Source organism: Drosophila busckii, chromosome 2R (assembly GCF_011750605.1).
Source record: "Drosophila busckii strain San Diego stock center, stock number 13000-0081.31 chromosome 2R, ASM1175060v1, whole genome shotgun sequence".
NCBI classification, from domain to species: Eukaryota; Metazoa; Arthropoda; class Insecta; order Diptera; family Drosophilidae; genus Drosophila; species Drosophila busckii.
This window is the reverse complement of record NC_046605.1, coordinates 3,518,426-3,534,816: the sequence shown is the minus strand read 5'-3', so window position 1 is coordinate 3,534,816 and position 16,391 is coordinate 3,518,426. Positions and strand designations below refer to the sequence as shown.

The following is a 16,391-nucleotide window of genomic DNA, read 5'->3' as shown; positions in this document are numbered from 1 at the left end:
GACAATCTCGACGGGCAGTAGTAGGGTTGCAAGCAACCGAGCGTGGCAGCAACAGACCAAGTGCAACATAACATAACGCTTGTTTGCCAAACAAACAGAGAGACTGACAGACAAACAGAGAGAGCAAGAGTGTGAGAGAGAGAGGCAGCGCATTGGCAATAAGAGCGTCTTGCCAATTACTCCGAACGCGACTCCGAAACTTGTGGCAGACCGGTTAGGTTGGCTGGCAGTCAGCCATTTGGCTTGCGTCTTGATCTTCCAGCCAAGCGTCAGTCTTGGCCAGAACGCTGTGCGAGACACACGCGCTCAAATTTTTCAACGTTAAAAAACGCGCGTTCCAACGCAAGTTGTCGTCATTGCTAGGCCCAAAGTACGTGCTAGAATTATTAAGTTGGTGTCTATATATATAGTAGTGTATATATGTGTTTAACCTTATGTACTTGAAGTAAACGTGCAAACGCATTTGCAACGCTTCAAACGCACAAATAAATCTCAAAATAATGTTGATTAGATTTGATTTGTTGTCTTGTGAATTCGGAAACGTTTGAATTTGTTGTTGCCCTTGGGGGGCAAGCTTGCCAAGTGGTAAAAGCACAGCGTGTGTTGCTTTTTTTTAAACGCAAAAGCTGCTGCTGACGCTGATGCTGTCGTGCTCATCCCGTATTATAAAAAAAATATAATTTCGTTGGCAAGTTTGCTGCCTAAGTCTTTTGTTTCGTTTGTCTGCAGCTGCAGCTTAAATCTATAGCTTTAGTTCACTCTCCTCTACGCTTGCTCGCTTGGTATTAATTCTATTTTATGTTTATCCTTAGCCTCAAATATGTAAGGCGTTTGTTTGCTCAAAAAAACAAACAAAGCGGAAGTAACAAAGGAAAATTGCAAAACGTGCGCGAAAAAAATTTAATAAAAGAAACGCCGTGTGAAAGAAAATGCAAAAAACAGCAAACTTGTTTGCAAAATTAACACATATTTAAATATTGGCTAAAAGTTTAAAGTTTTCCCGCTTGTGTTTATACAAAACGTTAAACAATAATACAACGCTACACATTTAATTGGATTACGTAGTTAACTCGCTTTGGCTCAGGTGAGTGTCTTTCATTTTTACCGATTGGTGTGTTGCAAACAAATCTTATGCTCAAACAGTTATGTAGATATTGTAAAAGTCTATGCATTTGTTTAAAAGTTTTGTGTGTGGAGAGAAAAAAAAATGGCAAGCGCTTAGCCGCAAAAGATGACTTCATAAATCGTCTGAGGCGGCGGTTCGCAACAACAAAACCGGTTCGCTGACTTGACTTGACTCTTAGCTGACAACATACATGCATATAGCTATAGCTATATACATATATAAGCTCCAGTATACACAGCGTGTAAAGTGGTCAGCGCAAATTTCAATGTAAACTTACTTACTTTTTGTTTCAAACAAATTTTGGCGTCTTTGCCACACAGCTTTCCTGTTTCCTTTGCGCATTGAACCTGCCTGTGCTCAAGGTTAGCTCCAAGCCATATACACATACGTGCGTAGTCACCAGTTGTCCAAACTTGGGTTACATCATCGCAGCATTCGCTTTTGTTTTTTGCCATTGGCCAACAAATATGGAGATGCGTTTAGGCTGCCTTATTAGCTGCCATGATGCAGCATATAATTGTGGCATGCCACAAATGCACGTCATGTATATAGTATCAAGTATATGGCCATGTCATGTACATCCGCTTTTGGTCACTGTTGCATGCGCGGCATGTTTAATTTCAAATGGTATTGTGTTAAACTCCTGGAAAAAACGGAAGCAAGACAAACATCAAAAATTCAGAAAGAAAAGAAGCTACGCTTATAACTAAAATAAAAGTTATTTAGACAAGTCGCTTGAGGTCAAGTTAAATTTATGTTTGAAGAACTTAGTTTTTAGTTTTTATGTGCTTGCCTTTTACTCAGTTTGCCTAACTATTTTTCAAGTCTCAGACTGCTCTTGGGTTTTCTTTATAAATGCTGCCCACACAGCATAGTACTTAGCATCTTTTTTTCTAATTGGCTGGCAAACAACTCAACATTAATCATTTCTCATACGCACAGACAGCCCCCAACAAAAATTATTGTTCAATTTGTATATTAGCCACACACACAGCGTTAAGCAGCGCAGCTTTTTCTTCAGCTTATTTAGCACTTTGCCTAGAAACAAGCTATGAAAACAACCTTAAAGCGTTTAAATCATAAGTTTCCCAAACCCCCACGTTAGCTGGCGTGGCGTCTAAAGAAGCAATTAGGCAACTTGATTGATAGACCGAAGAGAGTCTTAAAGAAAGGGCATTGTACATTGTCTAATAATTGTTTAATTTGTGGTTGTTAGCTATCACAATATTGTGTGCAGGCAGTCTTTACTGTAGCTAAGAGTGTTGGCTTTGCAACACTTTTATTCTAGCTTGTTGACGTGGGCTGCAAAAACGGCAACGGCAACGCCAACGCCAACGCATAAGGCGTACACTACAAAAAAATTGTTTAAAGACCAGTTTTTTACATACATATACATATGCGTAATATGCGCTGCTTCTTGGTCATAATCAACTTAACTTGTTTATATAACAAACACACACACACAAAAAGCAAACTTAAGTGACCTTGAAGCCAAGCAACCACAAAAATGTCTGGAAATACAATATAATGTAGTTATTATTATTATTGTTGTTGTTGCTGTTTTTTTGTTACTTATTAATGTAGTTGAAAGTTTACTTTAATTAAAATTTTTTATACTTGTTGCCACATTGTGCGCTACTTGAGCGTGCAGCTTTCCAATTTTAAATTAAACTTTTTATTGACATATTTTAATTAATAATATATATTTTTTTGTGACATTTTTGTGGCACGCGCAGCTTAAAAAAAGTTCGTTCAACCTTAAGAAGCTTTTGATTGATTTACAGTTAAGCTTAACTGGCCTGCAAAACGAAAGACTTAGGCAACGAACTTGCCAAACTCTTACTCATTTCTCATAAGCATATGCTCGCTCTCTTTCGCACTCGCTTAGTTAGTTATAATTATGCAAATCAGCACAACTGCAATTTTCGGTTTGTCTGTTGTTTATTTTTTTTCGCTCATATGAGTCAGAGTCTTAGTCGCCACAATTGCTGTCGTGTTTGCTTTTAATTGAAAAGTAGTTCGGCTAGATTCTGCAGCCACAATGCAAACTGACTTAAGTGCAGGCATTTAAGACACACAGAAAAAACTACAAGAAATATATGCAAGGCTTAGTCTGGTCTTTATGTAATTGCAACAGACACTTTCAAATACAAAGCGACTGGCCTGGGTGGGTGTGGTCTATTTTATTTTTTGCTAACTGACTGGCCAAAAGCTGAAACTAGCGCACTGTAGTAATGTTTGAACTACTTGCATTGTTTACTTTGGCCTCAGAGCGATTGTTTCAAATTTGTAGACTCTACACAAAAGTCAAAAGGGTCTTTTAGGCTAGCTTTCAGTCTCTACATTTTTTATTTACCCATTCGAACATTGCAAACCAGAATTTCTTGAAACTTTCGCTGAAATATTTGCTAGATTCCGCATACCAAATTTTCTTCACTCTCCGAGTTTCTTCTCTATTTCACCTATTCATTATAATCGTCATAGTTATAATAATCATCGCCTTTGTCACTCACCGACACATTTCTATAGAATTATCTTTAATTACCAAATTTAAGTACTTGCATTAAATTTCCAACAAGCCTAGCTATAAGATATAGGTTCAAAGGGGGGGAAACAAATACGCTGATCTTACTAGTGATAGCAAACGGAACTGCTAAGCAGGCGGTAAACTTGTTTTACGACTTAGCCCAACAGCAAAGGCAGACAATGGCGTAGCCAAAATAAAAATAAATACAAAAATAAACGAGAAAACAAGGCGCAAAGTAAATGGGCAACAACTGAAATATTGCTGTTAGCCGTTAGCTGATATAAATCGAAGCTTATGCTTAAGTCACGTTCATTGCGAATTTGTTGCGTGAAAAGAGAGAAAAAATATCAAAAAAATCAAATAGTGAATGTAACGGTAACCGCAGGCTAAGCTTTGGGTGAACACCCACCAATACGCAGCTATTAACTATTTATTTTTATCTTTTATTTTTGCCGAAGCTGTGTCAGTGCTAAGACAGCAAAACGACTTGACAAATCAACAACAAAAACAATTTGTAGAAATTTTACGTAACCGCAGACCGAATAAAATACACAAACAATAACAAAAAACAAAGAAATTTGGGCAGCGTTATGCTTTTATTTCGTTAATGTGTCTGTGTGAGTTTTTTTAACGGTCTTTTGTTGCTACCAAAAGCCAAAAGTGTGGCAACTTGTTAGCGTTGCAATTAAGGCCCAAATGCGAGCCTCTGATATTTTGCAATGAACTGCGGCAAAGTGGACCGTTGCACGCAATCCATGCCCAAATCTTAATTGAAAATAGTTATCAAAACTAGAGCTGACCAAAACTAAGAAGTTGCGTTGGCCAAAAGCAAACTTCTTTGCGCAAAAGTTAACAATTAAAAGTTGGCTGGCTGGCGCTGCTGTTGGGCACTCAAGTTGGCGTTGATGGCAATTGCGTTGGCGTTTAGCACTTTGATTGTTTCTCTTATTGTTGTCTGGCTAAATGTCAAATTAAAGCGACAACTGCTGGCAGCAGCAGCAATTGCAATGACCTTGACGCAATCGCCAGGCCATAAACAACAGTCGTTACGTTTCGTTGATTGCGTTTACTTTTGAAATCCACTCCCCCAACCCCAACACAGCTGCTTAACTACTTAACTTAAGCTGACAGAGGCACTGATAACTAAAAGTCTTAAGTATTTTTTAGCTGCTACCTGGCTATAAACACAACTTAAAGCACGATTTGTTGCTCACACATTTGAAATTCTAATTTTATTTAAAAAGGTTTTTGGCATACACAAACAGGTGAAAGTCTGATTCTTTCAATTGAAGCGCTAAGCTTAAACTCTAACATTTTTGATTAGCACACAGACACAACCTTACACACACACATAAACTCTTATAAGCATTTATACAAATTGTTGTTTTGTTGTGCGTGCTATAAAAGTAAAAGCTAAGACAAATGTAAAACAACAAGAGCTGACCTCAAATAAAATCTAAACAAAAATGCAGCGCTATTGGCCCTTAATTACCATTATTAAGAACACAATGCGGCCGCCTAACATAAATGCAGCTCCAAGATTGAGGTTATAAACAGCGTGCTGCTTGTTAGAGCCTCGAGACTCACAGCATGAGCGCCAACTTACTTTCAATGGCAACGTAAAATTGCGGTAAAATTAGCTATACGCAACGCTCTAACGATTGATCATCTCATCATCTCATGCACAAAACACAGAGAAATCACAATTTTTATGGCACTCGGCATTAACCACAAACGAAAGTTGTTAGAATCATGCAAGTGCGACAGAGACAGCAGAGACAGACGTTGAGCTTTAGTTTTAGCTTCGACTTAAGCTTGGCTTGCTGTCTTACGTTCTTTTCACTGTCTATGCTGTCTATTTTCAAATAGGTCAAATGGAGTTCTGTGTGTGTGCATATGTGTGCTTAACATAGTTTTTTTTTTCTATTTTGTATTTGCCTTTGGCAATATGCATGGCTTGAGTATTTGTAGATTGTAAGCGTGTGATATTCTTAACTTCCAGAGGCGCCCGTTTGTTCCAATCAAGTCCAACGTCCGTTGCTTAGGTGCTCACTGATTAATGCCAATCGATAACTAGAGCAAGATAGCTTCTGTAATTAAGTGTTGCTCTACATAGATAAGCTTATATTTTCAAATGCCTCAATTAACTGCTAAATTAAACATTCTTTTTAATTTTTATTATAAAATGCAATTTTTACGCACAATTTCATGGCACTAACCGTTTTTGCTTTCAGCTTTGCTCAAGCAGAAAGTTGTAAAACTAAAACCAACCATAAAGTTTACACTTCATGCATATCTTTAAAAACTTGAAGCGCTTAGCTATGACGTCATTGTGCTAAAAATGTGCTTAGGCTGCAATTGTTTTAAGTAAATATGCACATGCGGCAAAGTTTATTTTTAGTTTTGTTTATATTTGCTGCATTGCTTAATTTATTCAACTGCACGCTCCATATGTCGGCATTTTGTTGTTGGTGTTGTTGCCACTAACGCAATGTGTGTCAAACGCAAACGACACTTGAACACACACACACATAAATATTATACGTAACGCATGAATGCCTCACGTTGTCACGCTATTCAATAAAATTAGATTTGCCATTTCAAATGCTAAGAAACGATAGGCTGCCTATCGATTGCAAAGCCGCGATAAGAGCTTTTGCCAGAATTCAAAATTTCGTGCAATTCGTAGACATAATTTGAGGGTCAGTTGTTTGCCCTGCAGTATTTGTTAGTTTTAGCAAACTTTTTTCCAATGCTCTGGTTTTTGTTGTTGTGCGCACGTCAGAAACTGGGTAACTGGAGCAGATGCCAATCAGCGTGTTTGCCATTATTCATAATTTTCATTTGAATTTTGCTTTTTTTGGTTGCTACTTTTATTTTTTTTTTTTTTGCATGAGCTGCGCTTTTCAGTTGGCGTTACAAACTTGGGTTAGCTTTTGATTTGATTTTTATTGAGTTGTGTGTTTGTGACAAGCGCAGCTTACGTCATTTAGCTAATTTTAGCTAATTCATTGCAGCTAAGCGCAATATATGTATTGTTTGCTATTATTGCTGTTAGCTGTTAGCTATTTTGCATTGCTGCCGCTGTGTATCAGTTTATGGCGTCGACTTGAGCAATGCGCTTGCTGTAAATTGTAACAAAGTGTTTTGTTTTGTGTATTAAGAGTGGGCCTGCATTTCAAACTGTTCAAGTGTGTGTGTGTGTGTCAATTAATCAACTAACAATATCCGATGACCCAATTGTGTAGCAAGCCAACGCCAAGCGTTTTTCATAATAATCAAACTTAACAGCTTAAAGCCGAGATAATAGATCAGATACAAATGCAACTTCAACTGCAACTGGTAGCTGTGTGACATCATAAGCGCTTTGTGGCATGAAATGTGTTGGCAGCCAGCATAGTAAACAGACTTGAAGCCAAATAATGATGGATCGCTTGTTGTCTTTAAGAAAAAGCAGCTTATCATGCAACTGTGTTGCTTTATTGATACTACGTACACATAAATAGATTGCATGTGCTCCACAAGCGGAAGTCCCAGTCATGTTGCATGCCATGAGTTGCAAGTTGCAACTGTAAAGTTGTTTATGCAGCTTGACAATTGTTGTTTGACCAAATACCAGCCAACCAGCATCCAAAACAGCTTGTAGGGCTCTTCTTGTTGTCGCTTTGCCTTTACCGTTATGCCAACATATTTTATGGTTCGAAGCAAACTTTTTGGGTTTATGCTGATTTCAACCCCATTTTCAGCAGACACGCAGTACTCTTGGGCTACAAGCCAGGTCCAGCCATTTTTTTCTCCAGTTGACCCAATTCGCAAACGCGCTCTTTGTTGCTTTGCACAGTCTGTTGAAAGTTTGCCTTAAGGCAAACCACACATACCACATTAAAAATTAATTAAACATTTTGCTGGTGTGCATAAATTTCTCTCACCTCAGCTTAAGCTTATTTATTTGTTTAACGAGAGATTAAATCTATCGTATTTTAAAGCCAAGATTTATATTTTAGAAATTTAATGCCTTTTAAATTTAATTCTTTTAATTTTGCATGCTTTGTATTTAACATTTTATTAATTTATTTATTTATTTTGCAGCTCCCGCATTCAACAATGAAGTCAAGCACTCGAATTTTATGCACAGCACTGCATTTAATCGTAAGTATATATCGTAGTCTAAAAAAAATAGAATTTTTGGCTGGCGATTAACCCTATTTGAAGCCCATATAGCCTCTGTCCCAGCGTTCTCCCACATGGCTTAAGCGATAATGCCGCATGCTAAAATGCGATTCGTGTTGCATGTTCGTGCTGTGCCAAGTTGCCAAAAGTGGCACAACAGCAGGCAAGGCTGCTGGCTTTATTCTAAGCCACTTGGCCTCAAAGTCCGTTTTCAGTGCCAGCTTAGAGTTTCAACTCTAACCCAACGCGCATTGCTGGCGAAAGTTTTCTCTCCTGCTGACGCTGCTGCTGCTGCTGCTGCAGCTAAACGTATCTAGAAACGTGAGAATTATATTTGCTGCAACTAACTCACGAATGAAATCAAAACCTGGCATATTGCAGTTGGCATTCAATTGCAGGCGTTTCTCAACTTAAGTCCGGCATTAATGTCGTATATCCAGTGATTTATGTCAACAGCTTTGTGGCTTGTCTTAGCTTAAGCCTGGCTAAGCTCAAGTTGTTCGCATTGCTTGGCTAATTAAAGAATTTTCCATTTCTAATGCCTGTTTACTTTCTTTGCAGACAATTGCAGTGCTAACGACAAATGGCGCACAAATACCTTTGACGTCAAGTAAGTAATTATAAAATTCGTATGTTATCGATAAATTTATTTAGTGCCTGCTGAGGCAGTGCAGCAATGAATGCTTTCTTTTAAATATTTAAAAGACTGCCAACAGTTTATGCCACGCTTAGGCAACGACTGCAAATAGCTAAGAAATTGTTGATAGGTAAAAGTCTTATGCTGATCATGATGATGTGCACAACGCTTGTCAAAGATCCAACTGCGTGGCTCTGGCACCTCAAAGTCGGGCACATCAAAACCAAAAAATTGATCGGGACCAGAGTTGTACAACTCCGTGGAGGCGTAGCTAGATTATCAAATAGTAGTAGTTTATCAAATAGTAGTAGACTACACTTACATAAAAGCCTTTTCTATTTGCTCCAACACCAGCGGACATTGTGTGATGCAGTGCAGCACCTGCGTACTCTGTTTACTTTGCAGGGAGCGTAGAAAAAGCGGCGGCAGTAGACCAAAGCGTACGCAGGACATTAGCTGCGTGACATGCGCTTGCCGTGTGGGCCACTCATGGCTCAGCCAACGCAGCGCGGAATAAAAAATCTGCAAAGACAAGCAAACAATTAATATAGCACTTAGTTGTGTATTTTAGCTGCACGCACCTCCATTTCGCTATTGACACCCACGCTGGAGCTGTTGAGCAAACGACAAACATCCTGCAGGCTCAATTCCATAAACTGCTGCGCTGCAACCAGCACCAGAAAAAAGCGACTGATTCTAGCAAAGATGGCAACTTCAAAGTTCAGCAGCTCCAACGCTCTGACCGTAGCCAGCATAGCATAAGCTTCAGTCTCTGACATATCCATAATGCCTATAGCTTGCCATATATCGTCCAGCAGCGTTTTAATTTCTAAAAACTCTGCTGCTTTATAAAAATCCAGTAACAAGCGATTTTGCAGCTGCTTGGGCCTCACGTCTGCTGTATCCTGCAACATCCAGTTGTAGATCAATGGGAATATGCGCGGCTTTATCTGCTGCTCTGGCAAACGCAAGTTGCAATCAGCGGGTATTGAACAGCGTTGAAAGTAGGGTGAATATAACTGTAAAACGCACAGCTGGCAATAGAATTTATGTTCGCCTATAAGCACAATTAAATCGCAAGTATTTTTATCGCGCAAATAAAACTCTAGCTTGGGTATAATGCTAGGATATTCGGGATATGCCTGGCAGCATTCAATTTCTTTGCTGAGATCTATATGTTCAAATAGATTATGTTCCTCGTTGAAGTTTGGCTCCAAGGTAGCGCTATCGGGCAAGAGGCTGTATTATCAAAATTAAAATTGCCAATAAATTGGTGTTTATCTAGTACAAGCTAATTGCATATTATATTTTATAGCTATACTTATTAATACTCGCCTCTCTGATTGTGAATTATTGCTTCTGATATTTGTAGACTCTTCCAACTCTTCATTGCTTGTTAGCGAAGACGACGATGTGGACGCTTCGCTCAGCGCGAATTCTGATGACTATTAAATAAATAAACTGCAATTGCTATTAGAGATTATCATGTAGCATAAACTACCGTTAGATTAGTAGCCGACGCATTGTTCCACTCCACATACTCAGGCGATTTCATTATAGCAGTTTTAGAGCTCGTGCGTTCTTGACTCCATGCCTTGTTTAGCTCCGAGTGCGTCTCGTTGCCCTTAATGCAGGTGCTGCTAGTCGAAACTCTTTTAAATATATCGCTTAGTGTTTTTATTCCTGATTGTTGCGAATCTTGTATAGCTCTGGGAATTCTTGAATCATTGTGCATGCGACTGAAGCTTGTGGATTCTGCAGTTGGCAACGAAATATCCACAGCCGTTGGGCTCAGCACTAGGGAAGCTGCACTCGAATGCTCGCTTAGATGTTTATCACTAACTTTTGCTATTGGATTTTCCATTTTGCTACGTTAAACATAAAATTTGTCTTGCTAAAACTAAATGTAAGTTGTTTTTATGACTGCACAAGCGAAGCTTGCTATGGCTTTTAATTTTAACTGCTAGGCACAAAATTATACATAATAGAATGTCTATTAAAGATTTTATGTGCCAGCAGCAGCAGCAGCAGCTCAAGCAGCCAAGCAGCAATTTCTGCATGTTCTTGCAGCTCTGCGGAAAGAAGAACCGGCTCTAGCTTTGGCAATTACCAGCGCGCCTTTTGGCCCAGGCAATAGCAAGAGCAACTGCAGCGAGTTCGTTGAACTAAACTAAGGCACGTTAGGCCTGCGAGGCTCAAACTCAGACTCAATTTAAAGCAAACGCTGAAGAGCAACGTTGTTGCTATACATGAGCGGCAAAATATAGCCTATGGCCATATCTATGCGCACACTGCAAGAAAGTTTAGTAACTTTATTCAAAAGATTTGTATATAAAGTAAAAATAACAAAATTGCTAAGAACCTTTTATTAAATTGAGTTTTATTTGCACAACAAGCAATGTTTACACAATAAATTTAGCTTAAATTAAGTAATTAATTTTGCACAGTGTAGCACACAAATGAAAAGAAATCGTTGTAAAAAAAAGGCATGAAAATAGTAAAAGAATAGCAAATGGGCGCTTTGCGCAGTATTCTTTGTCTTTTCTCTCTCTCTCACTCACTCACGCTGCTTCTTCATCTTGGCTTTTTGCCTTGAATGCAGTTCTTTGTCAGTTCAATTACCTTTAGTTGTGGCTTGCAGTTCTTCTGCTGCTGCTCTCCATAGCTTGACTGCGCTTACAATTTGCTTTCAATGTCATTAACTGAACGTTGTTGTTGTTGTTGTCACAATGTTGCTTGCTTCCGTGGTTGGGCCCAGCTGCCATTGTCTTGCGCCTCTGCATTATTTTTCCAACTCTAACTGTAGTTTTATGCACAAATAGCTAAACATTTAATTTCATAACTATTTATTCGCTTGCAGGCGACGCAGACTCTTTAGACGATGCCATTGCAGCGGCCGAAGCGCAGGCCAAGCAAACTACAACAGTGGAGCCCACCGTGCGCATTAAATGTCTGTCCGGCTCCATGCTGATAACCATCAAAGATGCGCCACCAAATCATGAAACGGGTCTGTTCAGCGGCATGATATATCCCAAGGGTCTGTCCAAGAACTCGACTTGTCTGAGCGAATATAGGTAAGTAATAAAAATAAGTTGAGCAAGTATATTATTAATTAATATTTTATTTGTAGAGAGCACATTGGTCCCTTGCGCTACAAGTTGCCGCTGCGTAGCTGCAACACAATGCCCAAGGAAACGGTAAGTTGACAACAACTTGTACGCCCACATGTATATAAATATATACTATATATTTATTGCTTGAGCTGTTGCTGCAAGTGGTTCTGCCTTTTCGGCATGTTAATGTAGTCTTGACGCACAGCATTAATTGCTTATAAGGCCAGTAGCACAAATCAGCATCGATTGGTTACAAGGTAAAATCTATATGCCGAAAGCTGATTAGTTGACTTTTTGCTCGTATCAAAGTGACGTGGCTTAATGACCGCAACTTATGATGATGTTCGAAAGAATGCAAGCTATTGGCAACATTTGTTGCTTATATATTTTGAAATCTCAATTAGCACACGCAGTTATATTTATAGCTTAGCTTTTATTGAAGCAGAGCAGAGAGTTTTGCAATTTGCTGCCAAGTTGGCGTTGGCCTGACACAATTGTTGAAATTACAAATGTTAATTGCAGTTATGGCAAATGCCTGCCAGATGTTCCAGCCTGCCACATTTGGTGCAGACCACTAGCAAGTTTGTTGCCTGAGTCTTTTGTATTGCAACAATGCCGCTTTTATTGGCTGAAGCACTTGACGCTGCGCTAAGTGTTGTTCAAACAAAAAGTAAAATAAATAATTTACACTCGACTACACGGCACTCTTCGAAACTCTTCGACCTCTGGACAGGATGCTGCGCTTATGTCATGCATTAAGATGAGCTCAGTCTCTCGGTGTGCACATTAACATACAATAAATAAAAATGTCGCGTGTTTACTGCCACAACAAAATGCCACGCCATTGACGTTGACGTTGACGCTGACTTGAGTGCGACCTTGTTGCTTATTATTATTTTCTATGTTGTTGTTGTGGTTTTTGTTGCTGCTGTGCATGTTAAGCATAATTAAGCTAACTATTAATAGTTTGTTTTTAGTAGCTGTTTAAATAAACATGACTATTCAATTTTATTAATCAATTTTAAGTGCTGCATGCACATAAAAAATACATGCAACAAAGTTTCAATTTAGCGTTAGAAAGGCGCCAAATGTATTTTTTTTAATGGCATTATAATTACCAAGCGTATTTCCAATAGAAATTTGCTACGCTGTTAGTTTAGAACTGAAGACAGCGCCGCGCTGGCAAGTTTGTTGCCGCAGTCATTCGTTTGCCAGCCAGCCGCAACACAATTCGATTCAGAACTTTTGTATTTAATTCGAGTTCAAGCGCTGACTACGTTGGCGGTCAGCTTAGCAAAGTGCGTTCATTGGCCTGACCGTGAAAATGGCCAAAAAAAAAAAAATTAAGCAAGCACACATGTAACCAATAATATATTTATTGTTATTATTATTGCTATTATTTATAGCACATGTATTGAAGTGAAGGTCAACGACAAGCGTTTAAGGCAATACGCCCACATGCAGTCGACACAACTGCAGCTTCATTATCATGGTCGTTGACATTTATGTGTGCTAGCCCAAGATAAAAAATTTACATTTCAATTTGTATTTAAATTTTCTGATATTGAAGCCAGTGGCTGGGAGCTTAGCAGAGAACTCTCTTTTCAGAGTGTCATCATGACATAATACGTAGTAGCTTAACCGTTATGTGCCTTGAGCTGCCGCTGGTCTAATGCTAAGCTTCACTGTCGTTTTATTGTGGCTTTTATTAGTCATTGTCTCTTGATGCTGCAGCGACGGCGGCGGCGGTGTTGAATTGTTTAGCTTGCCACATGTGTGACTCTTCTCACACATAACTGTCGACTGTTGACAATAGCAGCGCAGCAGCTACGCTTGCCTGTTTTTTTCTTTTATAGCCATTTCTAACTAACCTTAGCCTTCAGGCGGAAACCACTTCAACTTGAAGAGGATGCCACAAATGCAATTAAGCATGGGCACTTATATTGAAGCACTTCCGTGCCCAAAAACTTATGATTGTGTGTGCAGACCCAATTAAGCGCGAGAGAGAAAAACTGCTGAGCCAAAGCAGAAAGTAGAAAATTCTGATTCTCTGTCATGGGCATGCTTGAGGCACGCAATTGAACGCGCATTACATGCACGTTCATGTGTATGTCCGCCGTTGATTGTTAAAGCTTGAAATTAGCACAAGCAGTCAGCACCGTTATAGACAACGTATGGTATATATATATATAGCTTATATATATGTGGGCAGCTTGAGCTGTTGTAATGCCAGCGGATATAGCCTTGCAACATTTTGTAGCTTTTTATCTTCTTAGAAGTTTAGTCTGCACTAATTAAAATTCATTACGCAAACATTGCTAATTTGTCTTGCCAAGAACGTTTGCTTCACACTTCGTTGCGTCAGCATTCTATACCAGCAATTGTTTCCACACAGGGAAGTGCTCGTGATCTAGAGACGAGACACTCAGACACCCAACGTGGCACATCAAATTTCTCACTGGCAATTTTCAGCTGCAGCCAAGCGTGTATTTTATGCATAATGAGCATACACTGACTCTATCTGTGTGTGAGTGTGTGTGTGTGTGTGTGTGTACTTTGCATACAAGTATTTGTAGCTTGAGTTCTTTGCTTTGTCCAAGTCACTAATACGGCTGCTTGGCCATTAGCATGAGCTGCTGTCTGCTGCTGATTTGATTTAGAACGCTGCCTGCAGCAAGTTTGTTGCCTAAGTCGTTTGTTTATAGACACGCAGTTGAGTTTGAAACCAAACGTAGTAACAAATACGCTCCCGAAATGAAAAATAAATATGATACATCATTTTTAATTTCGTATTTTATAATAAACTTTTAAACTTAATTCTAATAATAAAATCTAACAGTTTTTTGTTAATTTTTATATATAATTGCTGTTTATTTCTTAATTATTAATTCTTATTTAAATAATGAAATAAGAGTGATTATTTTATTGAATTTTTGTCTGTTGTTCTGCCTTTCAGGATGACGGTGGCATTGAGTTCTTCAACACAATTGTGCTGCAGCCGCATCTGAAGCTTATTACAGATTTGGGACGCGGCTATCATGTGCGTTGTGCTTACAAGAGTCGCGATGCGGCCATGAAGCCCAAGAAGCATCTGCGTAAGCATGCGCAGAAGCCGCAGGCGTATCGCAGCGATGAGCACGACAGACGCGACTATGGACGCTCGCTGGACAAGCAACGCATGGGTGATGATGAGCTGGATATGGAGGATGTGTACGATGCGGAAGTAAGCACTAACGATACACCTATGCCTGGCTGCCATATGAAAATCTACAACGAGGAGCACAAAATAGCTGATGATGTCAAAATAGGCGATCCGCTGACCATTGTCATCAGCATCGATGCACAACAGCTGTATGGACTGCATGTTACCGATTGCATAGTGCGTGATGGTTTGGGCTGGGGCGAGCAGCGTCTGGTGGGCGAGGATGGGTAAGTGTTGTTGCTGCCGTCTTGCAGACTCTTAATAAATTATTTGCTGCGCTTTGCAGCTGTCCCATGGACAATGAGATCATGGGTCAGTTCAACTATACGTCGGATCGTCTGGCGGCCAATGTCACCTTCCCAGCACACAAGTTTCCCTACACCACATCCGTGTACTATCAGTGCAATGTGCGCTTGTGTGCGCTAGAGGATCCCAGCTGCCAACAGGCGCCTGTTTGCAGCGGCAAGCGTCCCAAGCGTCAGGCTAGCGATGGCAAAGACGATGAAGCCATGCCCGCTACCATTGAGGTCTTCTCTGGCCTGTATGTCAATGAGAATGAGAATACAAACGATAGCGATGAGGATGCAGTCTACAAGGAAAAGGTAAGCTTACCATATATACTCAATGATTCATTCATTATTGAATTATCTATTTGCAGACGCTTGAGGATGCGCTGTGCGTTTCTCAGCGCACCTTTGCCATAGCCATTGCCATTGCGGGCTTGATACTCATGCTGGCCGTAGTTGCTGCCGTGCTCTGCATTATGGCGCGTCGCAGCACCAAGACAGTCTCCAACTCGGGCAGCTCCATCTACAGTGGACCCTATACCAACACCGCCTTCTCGCACAGCAGCTAAGCTAAGCCGCCGCCAAAATTATTTCCACACCATTCAAATTTCAAATTAAGCAATGGAACACTCAAAGTGTTTAAAAAAAAAATAAAACAAATGCTGTAGTCCTGGCCTAGTTAGTCCTTAAGTTGCAACAATGCAGCGCAGTTGAGCAACTGCCTTAGGCTAATGTCTAGTTTGTATAAGCAGTTTCCTTGCCCCCGCTTGGTGCAGAGATTACCGTGCAATTGACCGCGTGGCTATTGCACGCTAATGTCGCAGAGTTACCACCAAGTTGGCCACTCTGTTTCGCATGTTGGTGTTGGACTTGCAACCAATCTTATTAGTTCTTTTTCTACTTGTAGCATGCAGTCATTATATACTACTTACCTATAAACTTATTTATCATACACACACACACACACTCGAACTAACAACGAATGCAGCAGCCGATGCTCAGGTGATATTTGTATTTGTATCTCTAATAATTTATGACAAACACTTGAACAATTTTTATCCTGTACAATTATTTCTTGTCATTGTTTTATGTTTAAACACAAAACAAAACCTACTTACTCTCACTGCATTATTTAATTAATTAATATTGTATTAATTCTCAAAGTATTTAAGCTAAGCGACTTTGCACAGCTTCACATGAACATTGCGTAAAAATTCAAACAGATGCTCTTTTGGATCGGTGCAAAGTATGAGAAAAACAAAAACCATATAATAATTTTAATTTAATTAATCAATGTAATGGACAATAAACAGACAATATATCATATAG

General features: G+C 39.5%; 2 protein-coding genes across 3 annotated transcripts; one reads left to right on the top strand and one right to left on the bottom strand.

Moving 5' to 3' along the window:
* The first annotated feature begins 266 nt into the window (after nucleotides 1-266).
* LOC108596277 lies at nucleotides 267-16,379 on the top strand. Its single transcript, XM_017981849.1, has 9 exons — nucleotides 267-370; nucleotides 813-1,084; nucleotides 7,743-7,802; nucleotides 8,385-8,433; nucleotides 11,321-11,534; nucleotides 11,591-11,657; nucleotides 14,530-15,002; nucleotides 15,062-15,377; nucleotides 15,434-16,379. The coding sequence occupies exons 3-9, from the start codon at nucleotides 7,758-7,760 to the stop codon at nucleotides 15,629-15,631; spliced, it is 1,362 nt and encodes a 453-aa protein (XP_017837338.1). The 5' UTR covers nucleotides 267-370; nucleotides 813-1,084; nucleotides 7,743-7,757; the 3' UTR covers nucleotides 15,632-16,379.
* On the bottom strand, nucleotides 8,455-10,394 carry LOC108596275. Of its 2 annotated transcripts, none has more exons than XM_017981847.1 (5): nucleotides 9,962-10,394; nucleotides 9,796-9,905; nucleotides 9,042-9,684; nucleotides 8,783-8,982; nucleotides 8,455-8,731 (listed from the first exon to the last, which is right to left on the bottom strand). In XM_017981847.1, the coding sequence occupies exons 1-5, from the start codon at nucleotides 10,322-10,324 to the stop codon at nucleotides 8,470-8,472; spliced, it is 1,578 nt and encodes a 525-aa protein (XP_017837336.1). In that variant the 5' UTR covers nucleotides 10,325-10,394; the 3' UTR covers nucleotides 8,455-8,469. The 2 variants fall into 2 exon arrangements, with proteins under 2 accessions (XP_017837336.1, XP_017837334.1); XM_017981845.1 differs by having other exon boundaries at nucleotides 9,042-9,699; nucleotides 9,962-10,393.
* Nucleotides 16,380-16,391: the final 12 nt, after the last annotated feature.